The 14,428-nt window shown below is 40.9% G+C and overlaps 1 protein-coding gene across 2 annotated transcripts in view; it reads right to left on the reverse strand.

The window, feature by feature from the left end:
* The window catches only part of LOC130181083 (inositol polyphosphate-5-phosphatase A), a 138,736-nt gene that overhangs the window by 54,554 nt on the left and 69,754 nt on the right, over positions 1-14,428 (reverse strand). For both annotated transcript variants that reach the window (XM_056394841.1, XM_056394842.1), the window contains exons 5-6: positions 4,495-4,558; positions 2,367-2,470 (exon numbers count right to left, since the gene is read on the reverse strand). In XM_056394841.1, the coding sequence (XP_056250816.1) occupies positions 2,367-2,470; positions 4,495-4,558 (168 nt within the window). The remainder of the gene's footprint in view (positions 1-2,366; positions 2,471-4,494; positions 4,559-14,428) is intronic.

Here is a 14,428-nt window from a genome sequence, read left to right on the forward strand (position 1 = left end):
TGGCCACTTTTAAATCATCATGAGCCTGATTTAGGTTAAATTCAAATGGATCTTTTCAACACATTTTAATTATTATCATTCAGACAAAAAAAAAAAAAAGATTTGTCTGGTTTAATTTCTGATTGTTTTCCTTCTGCACTGGTTGGGAGATCAAGAGCTAAAAGGTAATCGATTAATGAATCAACAGAAATTCATCCATTCTGATAATCAATTCATCTGAGTCACCTTTCAGGTTTAAAAAGTTAAAACAAAGACACAAAAACAAAAGAGAACAAACTTTTCTCTGTTTTATATCATTGACAATTAAAAATCTTTGAGTTGGGAAATTTGAAGACATGACCTCTGTGAAACTGGTGGTCTCTACAAACAAAACAATCAATCAACTAATCTTGAAAATAATTGACAGATTAATCGAGGATTAAGATCATTGCTAGTTGCAGCCTTGCTCTGCACTCGCAATCTTACAGACACACACTTCCTGTGTCTAAACCACCATGCACCACTCAGGTGCTCTGAAATGTACTGAATGACATTTTGTTTCCGTCTTAAACACACACTCACACAATCACACACACACACACACACACACATACACCAAGCCCTCCCACCATGATGTCATCAGCATCTCAGTCAGTGACACTTTATTAATGGGTACCTGTAAAGGTAAAGACACAAGCAGGGAAACACACACATCTGTCTCCCATCAGCCACCTGAGCTGTCTGCTGTCACTCTCTCACCTTCCTGGATCACTTTCAAATCCAAGTTTTTAGTTGCACTGGAAAATGACTTATGAGCATGTAAATAAGATACCTGGCCTGTTTTGTTAACTTTAAATAATTTGGTTCAGGTATCAGGATCCAAAAACTGAGTGAGCCGGGACTTGAGCACCTGGTTCGGGACTCTGTGTGGCGTCCTGTCTGGTCCAGGATTCCTGTGTAATAGGATTCCTCAAAGCTGCAGATGGATGGCAAATCTAGGCGGTTTCATCTACTAAAAGAGGGCATAAATCACTAGCGGAGGAAGCGGAGACGAGGCAGGGGTTATCACCAGTCTGCCTCCCTCATGAGAGCTTTGCATTAAAGCATTAGTGAAATTAATTCATCTTTCATAAGAGGTTTGAGCAGTATCTGTGATCTATGATAACAACCAATTTCTCACTACGGAGGGGAGGAGCAGGAGGAGGAGGGAGACAGGAGAAAAAAAAAATACTCGGCGACCCTGATAGACTACACAAATCTGCTCTTTTTAAATGGGCTAACATTATCTGGAGTGCTGCTCTCTGGAGCATCATCCCAGATTCATATCCCAGCCGGGAAAGAGGCATAAATCACCGGGCAAAACTTTTCTCATCTGCCCCCCCACACACACACACCATACACCATACACCTCCTTTCTCTCTACATCACTCCCCTCATCCTTCTCACAGTACATTGTGCCAGGTTTGTTTTGTGGTTTTCTTTGCTTGTCCTGTTAAACGCAGAACAATGCTTCGCTGTAATCATTTTAAATGGCTTTGCGCCTCAATCAGTGTAATTGGTTTTAGATCATTTCTGGAATGGGAAAATGGGAAACCAGAGACGTGAGGCTGTTGGGGTGTGTGTGAATGCATATGTTTGTGTGTATGTCTAGGGTGGCTCAGGGTGGGCAGAGAGGAGGTTGGGAATGGGTGGGGGGGTCCTGCAGTGTGTGAAAGAGACGGAAATTGGGGGGAAGTGTGTGAAGGGGCCGTATCCATCTGTTTTGCATATATTTGCAGAGGCGGCCGTCGGAGCATGGTTGACAGATGAGTGGGGAGTGCAGGGATGACACACGGGCAGTCGTGCTCTTTATTACTATATCAGCACTGCTATGCTCAGCGCTCAGCCCCCCCCCCGATGGCACACACCGCACCGAAAACCAGGAAACTGAACACAGTGGAGTGAGCAGAGAATTGCTCTGCGGGACACGGCAGACACAACGAGGACTTTCTCCGTTTCACAATTTGAATTTTTTGACTGATTTGTTTTCAAATCAGCCATGTGTCAAAGGGATTTCCTTGAAGCAGAAAAAGAATTGGACTGTAAAACAAAAGAAAAGAGACACAGGAAATGAAATGGCTTTTTAAAAATCAATAAAAAGTTGGGAAAAGGAAATTTCTATTTTGTATAAATTGTTATCTTTTTTTAATTTAATGTATCAAATTTCATGTGTCTTTATTATACATAACATTAAATTATATGCGTGGACTTCTCCTGTCTGTTCATTTGTCCTGACACACATCCACCGTCCTCTCTGCGATATCTGTCAGTCAGCGTCTCAACAGGAAGCTGTCATTAGACAACATCACCACCATCAGTCAGTCAAGTGTGTTTACCACAGAACTCACCTCAGGAAAGTAATCCTGCGGAAACTTTTCCTTCTCCAGCGAAGGTGTGCTTTCTAGTGTCTCTGAGCAGGTTTCCTTCCCCACCACCTTCTTGAATTTCTTGGCTGGAGGGGAGATGGAAGGAGGACAGACAGAGACAGATAGAGACAGAGAGGGGGAGGAGGTGGAGAGCAAGGAAGCCAGTTTAATGTTATGAACATGGCAGGTTAATTTTTGGAGACCCCATGATGTGATTGAGAATCTCCTAACACCATTAGAGCGAGCTGAGAGCAGGAGCCACCTGGCCTTCCTCAGACAACTGCCCCACCTGCTGGTCACAATGAGGAACATCTGCATTCAGCTAAAAGAAGAGTGTGAGAGGTCACAACGTGGGTAAAATTTAAAATAAAGATATGTCTCTTTTTTATCTCAGAGGAAGACTGCTGCAGTGTGTGAATACTGACTCAAGTGAATAAAGATCATATATATCCTGAGTAAAGACCTCAGAGAAGACTGAGGTAACTCTCTTGTATGAACATGATTTCAGTAAGACTTTAGAAACAGCTGCATAAGAGCCATTTGCTGCCTATATTTCCCAACTGTAGCTCTGCTAAATTATGTATTCAAGTAAAATATTATTTACTCTGTGTTTACCATAAAATTAACATAAAATAACAAGGTTGATAAAGAACCTATTGCGAATCTGTCTGTCCTGGAAGACGGGTTCATCCTTCTTAGTCTTTCTGAGGTTTAACGTTTTATCGTTTCCTTATCTGAACTCAGCGTCTAAGGACAGACTGTGGTGTATGTTTTCAAGATTCTAAAGTCTCCCGACACAAGTTTTTAAATTGTTATGTTGGCCAACATAAATACAACTGTCCTGGCCTGACAGTGCAACACAAGCAACGTGCCTAAAAACTCCATATCAAAAGTTGATTTAATGTGTCTGGGGGAGAACTGGTGTCACTTATGGGCGCAACAACAAATAGTTTTGATACAAAATCATATGATGACAGTATCGACAAGATGACAATATTAAATCAATCTGATAATCTTTATTCTTCAGTTTAGTTTTTATCAAGAGCTGCCTTTTCTAAAAAAGTTCTTTATAAAAATTAAAGCTGCATCACTTTTTTAATTTAAGAGATTCTATTATTTGCATTTTGCACTAAAATCTATGAGAAAACGATCTTTAAAATGTATGATGAAAGTTGAAAAACACAGTTTTTACACATTTAATGCCTAAGGAGAAAAAATATGGAATTGTGTAGAGCCACAGTTTGTTTTCTGTTTGAGTGTTGTATCCGTTACACCTGCAGGCTGACTGCACTGTAGCAGGAGCCTTCATTTCTCTCTTGATGATCATCCACAGGCTTTTTCCACAGCAGAAGGAAAAGCACAGGTGTAAATACTAAAATGAATAATGGCTGAATTCCATTTAGTGGTTTCAGTTTCAGTTGTTGGTATTGTTTGCAGGGTGGCTCGCTGTCAAACCGTCATGGTTAACTGGGACACTTGAACAAAACAAAGGCATTGTTCATGTTGTTGGTGCCACCTGTGCGTTTCTTACTGTGACAGGTCTAAACATCCACGGTGAAAAAGGCCTGTTACAAAAGAAAACAAAGCTACATGGTATGTACAGTAGTTTATGTAATTCTGATTTTAAATCAAATCTTGTGTGTACAAGGGGAGTGGTCCTCTCCCCTCTCGACCCCTCCCCTGCCTTCGCCCTGTCCTTCACTGGGGTAACTGGTGCTAATGCTGACTTGGGTCTAATAGGAAGCGAGGTGCCTCCACATCTATATCCCTTCTTTAATTAGCGCGGCCGCTGGCCCCCGGGGCCCTCTGACACCGCAGGCTGATGGGACCGCTGTAACTGTCCAATAACCCGCCACACACCATTACTGTAGGCCCGAAATCTTATGAATTAAATCCTAATATTAATAAGCATTACCATTCTGTCGCGCTCCCTTTACATTATCCTCAAAGCCAATCTTAGCTCGCTGGTTTTGATGGAAGCGGGAATAGCCTGCAAATGGTTGTGTGTGATATGCAGGGGTGGGATGAGGGGGCAGGATGTGAGGATTTCATTTCAACACAGAGGTGATGATGATGTATATGAAGAAGTGTGTTGGAGGGAGGTACTCACCTTTGAAATCAAACTGGTGGATGTTTTTCAAAGACTCGTGGATAAAGTAGAAACTTCCAAGAGCCTGTAAAAGAAAAGAATGAATGAATGATTCCATACTTTTTTTTTAAGACTTTCATTTTATGACTGGATCTGGATCCAGTCCAGATTTGCCAAATCCCTTCACAGATGAAGATTCTCCACATGAAGCAGCGGCTAAAACTCCAACATTTCCCACCATTTCTGCCAAATCTCCAACCTGTTCAGGAGCGACAATTTATCACAGTGTTCTCGCGTTTCCCTGCTCATAACCTTTTCACAGTGCTGAGTGTACAAAGGACTTAATGTGAGAATGCTCCACTAATAAACTGGGCTGAAAGTATAGAGCTGCACTCTTTAACACACTCCACAGCACACTTCCCACAGCTCCGCTCAATGGGAAGCGGCAAACACTACACACCATCAACTACACAACAACAGGTGCAACGTGCTCTCCGTACAGTACACTCAGTACACCCCATTCTCCAGCTTAGAGTCTTCTAATGTGGCGAGTCAACAATTTGAGCTTTCAAAGGACACATTCAGATGGACTTTTGAATGAGCAAAGATCAACTTCAATAGGCTTAAAATCTTAATTTTCCCTGTGAACAATCAGGAAACTTTCCCAGTCGCTGGACAAGCCAATCAAAGTCTGTGGGAAGAAGTACGAGTCGTGCAGAGGGGGATTTGATGCGGTTCACAGTCCACTACACTGCTTTCTGTTGCCCTCTTTACATTTAGGGCAAATGGAGGCAAAGCTCAAGCTCAATCCTCTGTGTCTTTGAGATAGCAGACCTTTGGCTCAGGATAATTCTGAGACTCCTTTTTCCCCTCAAAGAAAGGCAGAGGGTGGTGAGTAACTTTTACTATGAAGACCAGAGCCACCAAATTAAAACATAAGTGAGTAGAGTGAGGAAATCGTGGCAAAAGACAAAGAGTAAGATAAGAAATACAATGACAGAGCTAGAAGGAAGTAGATAAGACTGTACAGGGAGATAAGACTCAGGTACAGTAAAACAGGTTGAAGGGGTGTGATCAGAAGGAGGAGGAGACATCTGTGGAAGAAAAGGCCCTCGTGCAGGAGGATTTCATGTTTTCTTGCGTTTTCCTATTGAGGCCGGGGGGGAGAAGCGTCTCTCCCGACACGCTGGGAGAGAGTTTGGGCCCGGCCTGGCCTCTGCATTATTTATGAGTGCCGGCGCATCTTGAGATTAAACATTTGCTGATTTGTCAAAAGCACAAACATGAGGTCCTGCCCATCTCCTTGACATATAAGTTCAGCCGACGGAAAACACTGTCGCACATTTAATTGATGAGAACAGCGGCTGGTGACCTGAACCTCCGCCGCGCTCCCCTCCCTCCGTCATTCCTTTTCCTGCTCTGACGGAGGACAGAGAAAAAAGGGGAGGGGAGCGGTGGGGGGGTGGGGGGCATATGAGAGGGGCGTTGGGCTAACACAGGACTCAAGGTCACAGCTTCCCATTGCGAGAGGACGGCTTCCAGGAAGAAGGCCCCCTTACACTTATTTGTGCTCACTTGTCTTTATGTTCTCTTTCACCTTAAAGTGCCGACAACAGACTTGGAGACAGAGATGGATAGGAAAACAGAGCGGCCGAGGGAAAACTCTGCTATTTGTCAAAATGGTGCCACTATGCTAACCGCTGCTGTTTGTGTAAATATTTCAGTGGGTAGTGAAATAAAAATGACTGTGTTGAAATATGACACGTGGGAAATTATGGGAAAAAAAAAAGATATATTTCTTTCTATTACAAATTAAATTGCAGTGCTGTATTTTCTCTGCAAAGTCAAAGCACTACTGCTGCTTGATCAACAGAAAATTAACAGACAAAAATTTTAGTCATTGATTAATGGTTTAAATAGTCAAAGATTAACTGGTTCCAGCTGCAAGGATATGAGGATGTTCTGCTTTTCTCTGTTTTACAGTATTGTAAACTGTTAATTAATTGTAAATCTTTGGGACTGTTAAATATAAAGATTTCTCCTTGGGATCTGGGAAACTGTGACGGGCATTTTTCACTACTTTCTGGCTTTTATCAAACAAAATGATCAACATACTCATATACTCAATAGATTATTGACTGCAAGGACTCCTGAATAATGATTCTCTGCACAAAATAAAAAAATATAAATAAGTGATCGATTGAACTTCACTTTCAGGCCAAACAGCCACTGTCTCTTGCAGTGGAAGCTGATCCCTCTATACGCCTTCAATCCCTGAGACTACTAAAAATAAAATTAATATGACATCAAACAAATCGGCATGAATCAATTTTCAAATAAATGATAAACAACTATGCTTAAGTGGCTATCCGTGTAATCGCAAAAATCTACTTAACCCTCAACCCTAATAAATATTTATTTGACATCAGGGTTCAGAGCCTCGCAGCTGCTCTGCTCCCTCTCCTCTCCTCTGCCTCCCTCCTGCACTCTTCATGAAGAAGCTATTATATTAGCAGGGCGCAATTAATCCATTTGTCTCCTTACATGACAGGCTCAAAATATTCATTAGGGCTGGACTGCGCTGACAGGCCATGCTTATCTTTTACCAGTAGCTTTACAATGGCCTGTGTCAAACGTATGTTTGTCACGTCCCTCTTTATTGATTAGCTGCCAGATTCACTTGAAATAATTAAAAGTATATTTTACATATTTATAAACCCCACTGCCACGATGGCTACTTAATTTTCCATTAGTAAAATGCAGTCTATTAAGTGCACCATGAGGGCCATGGGGGAGGTAAGGGGAAATGAGTAATCACCATAATTGTAGACAGAAAGACAATAACCGCACCATAAAAGCTTGGGTTTTATGACTCGTTCTGGCAATGCTATCTCTTATCACGAGTCATATTGGGTACACTGCTCGCAGATAAGGGCACAATGACACAACGGCAACTGTGCTCGCTCTCCGTGTGCGTGTGTGAGTGTGTGTGGTCGTGCAAGTGTGTAGTTGACATTTCCAAAACCCCTGCAGATATGGGCTGAACAAGTCCCAATAGACTGGCTGGTGGAAAATAGAGACTTGAGAGCTGCAGTACATAGCCTGCATACTTTGCTCCGCTGAATGCTTTATCGATACCGAGGGCTGCAAAAATTAGTTCTGGCCGACGACGAGAAGCAGGAATTCTGTGACCTCTGAATAGATTTTCTGCGTATAATGTGAAAAATGAGCCATAAAGCAAACATAAAAGTAATAATTTTTCTTCAAGGTCTCACCTCCAATCTGTGCTAAGGGAGAGTGGCCAGTCCCAGGAGAGCTGACACATACACACTCCAGTGTCATCACGGTGTCACTGTACAACTTCAGAGGGTAATGTTCTGCTGTCCCCAGACACTAGCAAAGTGCAGGATTATGGCTTTCTGGAGCACAGCAATGAGAACATGTGTCCAATGAGTGTTTTAATAGGAAAAAATAAATGAAATGATCCGAAAGCACCACAGCAAGGGAAGCTAACTCAAACATGTTGTTAGTTTTGATCAGGACAGTATTTGTTCTATATGTGTTTAGGTTTTACAGTGTGTCTACATCAGTACTTTCAGCACAGCATTGGATGTCACGGTGTAATGTGTGTTTGTCATCTTTTGATTATTGTTCATTGTGGTAACACTATCTCGCCTACACACCTCAGGTTGACGCTTATTCTCTAGAAAAATGGGAGGAAACTACTCTAATGAAGGTTTCTGTGCTGAAAAACATCACAGCAGAAAATAAAGAGCTAAACTGAAGCTCTAACACTGAGTTTTTTTGTGTTCTTCATACTTACAGTACAGCAACAATTTTGTTGACTGATTTCTTTTGTCATTTTTTCAGCAAAAACGCCCCAAATTCCCTCTCAAATGTGAATATTTGCTGGTTTTCTTGGTCTTCTATGATATTAAATTGGATATCTCTTGGTTTGGAACATTGATCTGACAAAAACAAGCAGTTTGAAAAGTCATTTTGGGGTCTGGGAAAATATTGTGGGAATTTTTTTACTATTTTCTAACATTTTATATACCAGAGTATTAATAAATTTAATTTAATAAGTTAACTTATTAAGAGAAAATTAAATATTTAAAATGTAAAAACTTATTTAATAATTTATTAACTTACATAATAAGTTACTAACTTTTTTGCCTGACAGTCTGACTGCTGGTTTTTCTTAAGCTGAGATCTCAGCAACAACTTGCTGAGTGCGGTGTTATTGATACAGATAAGAATCATGGCCAAAGCTACGAAAATTATACTTGAGTTGTCATAAACTGTCATTATCCTTTAGCAGCACTTATCTTTAAAGTGATACTTGAACTGTAATCACAGTTATCTCTGTGTGTGTGGGCTACAAGTCTCATTACAGGCACCTCAGAGAAATATCCCCTCTGGGTTTTTGGTGGCATCTTGCTTCTACAGCAGAGACAAAATAGGCTGTTTTCCAGTTTATTTCTCATCTGTCAAATCACAAGTGATGCCACACTTTCACATAAACCTGCGCTTAAAAACATCACCAAAAAAAAAACCTCAAAAATGTACACACACACACGCACACGCACACTCACACTCACACTCACACTCACACTCACACTCACACTCACACACACACACACACACACACACACACACACACACACACACACACACACACACACACACACACACAGTCTTATTGGAAAGGTCAATCAGATATGCTGTCATGAAGAAATGGTGTTGCAATACATCAGAAATACATGCTATGTCAAAACAGCTTAGAGCAGGAGGCAGAGACATAAGCTCTGACTAATAGCTACATAATATCCTCATTAGTCACTTAAGACCTGCATTCATACATGGCCAAACTCTAAACATACTCCAAATCAAAGTGTGAAGGGTGAATCCTTCAGCAGACAATAGAGCAGCACACTATGTGCTCTGACGACAGCTGCTGAATGCAAGAATCCACATATCTATTTCAAGATCAGCCCTCCATGTCCCAGCAAGGGACCCATTGATATGCAGGATCCCGGGCTAAAAGAGCACCTTCACAGGAGCCTCTCTGCACAAATCTCCAATACTGCACAAACAGCCTGTTTGTCATCCCCGGCAAGGAAAACACCCCAGCACAAAAGTGAGCAGCATCAATAGAGATGGCTTGCTTTTTCAGCACAGAGATGGAGAAGCCTTAGTATTTTCTACCCCTCCTGAGCCCACCGCCCACCCCGGGCTGCCATATGTGTTTGCCAAGGCCTTCTCCCAGTGCCATTGATTGAGTATTCAGAGTATTGAGCCACAGTGTCTATTATTCATCGGCTGCCTGGAAGGCCTGACTGGATACACAGACAAAACTCTCATTAAAACTTCCTCTGTCACTTCCTGTGATTTGAAAGCGGCCTGTGTGTTGGAGCCATCCGTCACGTCCTGAAGGAGCTCTTGTCTCTGGGGTGTGAGTGTGTATGTGTGTGTGTGTGTGTTTGTGTGTTTGTGTGTGTGTGTGTGTGTGTGTGTGTGTGTGTGTGTGTGTGTGTGTGTGTGTGTGTGTGTGTGTGTGTGTGTGTGTGTGTGTGTGTGTGTGTGTGTTTGGGGGCATAGGTAAGGTTAGGACAGAGGAAAGAAATTAGACTGTTCAAAGATATACTAGAAGGAAACATGTTCACATAAATTTACTTATTTATTTCACAGTAATTAAGATTTAAATTAAGCTCACTCTCCTTAATGCTCTTCCACAGGCCCCATGAGAGACCTCATGAGCAAACCTTGCAAGAAAATTGGTTTACATGGCAAAGCAGGACTAGTATTGATCTCTTGCAATTAAAACAGGAACAGCAGATCCTCCATTTGGATTCACTGACAGGCCACCTGAACCTCATTGTGACTGGTGGATATGGTCAGATGATGATTTACACTGAGCTGCTTTAATAATATTTGAGTCTCTAATGTATGATTAAAAATCAACAACTACACAAGCAGATGTGAAAGGCTGCATTGTTCACTTGAAAGGAAACAGTTAAATAGAAAAGCAAACTGAAAATAAATTTTCATGTCAGCCCATCAAATATTTGTTAAGATATTTCAACTTGGACTGAATTGGTGGCGCCTATTGCCATTCCTGGATCCATAAACGGAAACCACTGTATTTGCTACATTTCCCCATACTCATACTCCATCCATTTATCTATGCTTTATTCCACGTAAACCCCCCACTGCTGTATGGATCAGTTATAATACCTGTATTTTATTTAGCTTTGGACTGTGAGGGCTTTTGGCAGAGTGTTTCCGGGCTTCCACTTCATTATTCTAAAATCTCCCAGAATGCAGAGCGACGTGCGCTCATGATTGATCTCAAAACCACTGATTTTATTTTCTTTTGAAGAAAATATTATGGATGGGTCTAAACAAGGCATAATTGGCCAAACCCACGGCAGCGCCTGACCTGCCAACAATCCAGACCCACTCCCAAGGTTGGCTGCCTCCCTGGGAAATATTGTGCATTAATTTCATTTAGTCTCCCCTCCAACATTCAATGGTAGAAGTTAATTAAATTGCTTGTCCATTGTGTTCATCCACTTACAAAGTTAATGATATTGTGCCGGAGAATTAAAGAGCGTTTTATAAAGCGCACGGGATGGGAGCTGGCAGGCACTACATTGCCCAGTTGAACCCTGTCAGTCGGCGGGCTTCTGGACCCCCTAATTAGCGGTGAAATGGATGCTTCCATCTGCCAATTTCCTGCCACGCTCATCAGTCGTGCAGTCGCTCCCCTAACCTGCCCGGCAGAGGGGTCTAAAGCAATAAAACCATCACAGCAATGACATTCAACAACAAAAAAATAAATAAATAAAAGTGAATAAGCGTATACATGATATGACTCAGACTTTAAAAGAGCTTCTGTATAATGCTCAGGCTTTCTTTTTGCTGTAGACCACATCATTGGCTTCTTCAGCATAATTCAGATGGAAGACTTTGATAACTTTGTTACAAATATCCCATACACACAGTAATAGCACCTCATTTCTATTTTCAGAGAGGCTGGTTTAAATAAATGTCTTCTGATAAAGCAATAAGAAAGAAATGTGGTGGAGCAGATTTTGCTGTATACTTATAGGAAAGGTAGATCACTCCAGACCTAATTAAAGAATAACAATCTAAATTCACTTCAATGCAGGATTTCTGCACAACCCACAATTTCCATTAAGGTAGCAGTGCCCTGTTCTGAAAGAATGATTAATGCTCATATATATTCCAGCTGCGTATTTACTAATACCATGTTGCTACCCCAGCAGCTTTTAACGAGGACATAAAAACTGAGGATCAAAGTAAATGGGATTACACCTGTGGGGCCTGTGCTGCTGTTGACCTCTTAATGAGACTGGGCAAAATGGTACTTTGCATGGCAGAACACTCTGTATGAATTCATGGTTAAAATAAATTAAATGGAGGCATGGTGAGGGCATTTTGTTTGGAACTCAACACAGCTACACCTCACACACGACCTGCAGGCTCAGAAGTAGAAGCCAGTTGTGGTGCTGGTTAGTCAGATCAGATCAGATCAGGTAACAAAAAGCAGATGTTCGACAAATAATTAAAGGTATTTGTTCTTTAAGGGGCAATTCACCAATATTACACACGAAGTTCAGTTCATTAAAAAAATAGCCCTGGTGATGTCATAATCTTGGGGTGAGACTTCAAAATCTATAACATAAAGCCTGTGTTACAAACTGGAGGTGGGGGCATTTAGGAGGTGGTGAAGGTCTAATGCTGAATCCTCACAATATTGGCAGAATGGGGGGAACACGAAAAAAAACACCCCTTAGTGCTAACCTTGTAGTCACACCAGAGAAACACCCTAAATGAGCTACTTCTGTTGTGTTATGCAGGTGCAGCAGTTTGTTATCAAGAGAAACCAGATACAAACAAACAGTGTATATCTGCTATAAAATGAACTGATGGATTGTATTAGTGCTAATATTGGGTGTTGTTTTGATGTAACGAGAGGTAGAGCATTTGCAGCCATTCTGCTGACAGCCTGTTGACATGTGTGTAGTTCTTTTCACCATGTGGGAGATATCACTGGTGTCAGAAATTCCTGACGCCTCTGACCTGGAATTAGACGTCAGAGGCTTTTCCCACTCGGCAGCTCGTAATTGTGGTTTAAACAATATGAGCTGAATGTGGCATAATAACAGAAGCTATTGAGTTGCATTGAGGGAAGTGTAGAACTCAGAATACTGCTACTACTACAGCTTTGATTTTGACCTGTTTTTAAAAGAAAGTCTCTTTGTGAGTCTCCCAGCTTCGAGGAAGCAAAATACTGAATCACCTGGTACCCCTTTATCCTTGAGCCCAGTCTTTTACCCAGAATCTAAACTTAACCTGAACAACAATTTAAAGTGAAATCATAGTTTTAAGAAAAGAATATCTTCAGTTCACATTGTTTAGTAGTACTAACAGTAGTGTTAGAATCACTTGAGGCTGAGCAGACAGCTGTAGACTATAGTTATTGACGAAGAGGACCATATACACAAGTTTCCACCATTATTTTTAAACTGTCAATTCATATTTTTTTCATATTATCTTATTTAATCAAACAATCTTATCAAAACTTATCTAAAAAGGTCTAAAGTCACACTAATTTAAATGAACTTTAACTGTTGTCAAATGTTGCACACTGCACATTAAAAGGTTGTGACTGGTGGGAGATATTTTTTAAGTTTAGATACAACAATTTCAAGACAACTAAAAATCTAAAACAATTGACATGTTTATTGTATGATGGTTATGTGGAAACATGTGGTATAACACCAGCAAAGAGACACTGAGGTCAGACTGGAATAGTTTATATAAGCCTCTGGCAATAGACATTCTCCCTGCATGTAATGACAGACTTAAACAAATGCAATGTTCTTAGAAAATCTTTTACAAGCTGCAGTTAATGTTACCTCATCTACATTATATTTAACAATATACTTTCAATGCCTAAAGATGTGATTAGAACCTTGCGTGCATATGTGTATGTATATATAATCTCCAGAGTTTAAGAGTGTTTTAACCTAATTAGAGAGCAATGTCAAAAGGCGGCTGTTGTGTCTCATGCGCTGGTGAATTGCTGTTGACTACAGCACTTTACAAAGCAAGCAGAGCACTTTTAAGGTCACTAAACCCCATGATTTACACAAAGCAATGCTAAGATTGTTCTGTAACTTCATAATAAAGCCCAGGTCAAAAACACTGCAGTGTACAATTTAATCAAGACACCAGAACAACTAGAACTAAAACAGGATGCAATGCTCATTCAGTGACAAACAGTGAAGAGCAATATGTGGGACAATTATAGCTCTAAAGGGAAATTTTACAATGTCTGTCCCTGCTAACAAGGTCAACGTCTCAACCATGAGTGTATCAGACGTCTGCAATTGGACATGAAAAAGACCTTTCTTCTTTTTTCACAGGAAAATAATCTTTTGAAAGCAATCTTCAAATAAACCATTGATCCTGGAGGCCAAGCATGGTAAATGTCCACTTTTTTTTAAATAACTATGCTGTCTCGGCTCAACAAAATCATCGCTTTTTAAAGGGGATGTGAAGATGATGAATATTTACCTCATTAGATTGTCCCCACAGATGAAAAATCAAAGTTTGAACAATTGAGGTATCCATTAGTAATTAAAGTGACATTACCTCCTCTCTGTTTTCTCAGGCCGCCGCTTGGTTGCCAGAGCCATTATTCAATCGTTTCGGATGCTGGGGGATAAAATGCCTTTAATATACTTATGCTCATTAATGTAAATCATATTTGGCTATGGATGTCCAATAATCAAAAAGAATATTTCAGCTTGTAATTCCCTGTCTGTAAGAGTATTCCCATTAGGGGAAGAGGCCCATGCAAATGACAGGTCTTTGAGCTCATTGATTTTTTTCCATTTCTGCATTTTGGAAAGGCTGCTAA

Source organism: Seriola aureovittata, chromosome 14, assembly GCF_021018895.1.
Source record: "Seriola aureovittata isolate HTS-2021-v1 ecotype China chromosome 14, ASM2101889v1, whole genome shotgun sequence".
Taxonomy (NCBI): Eukaryota; Metazoa; Chordata; class Actinopteri; order Carangiformes; family Carangidae; genus Seriola; species Seriola aureovittata.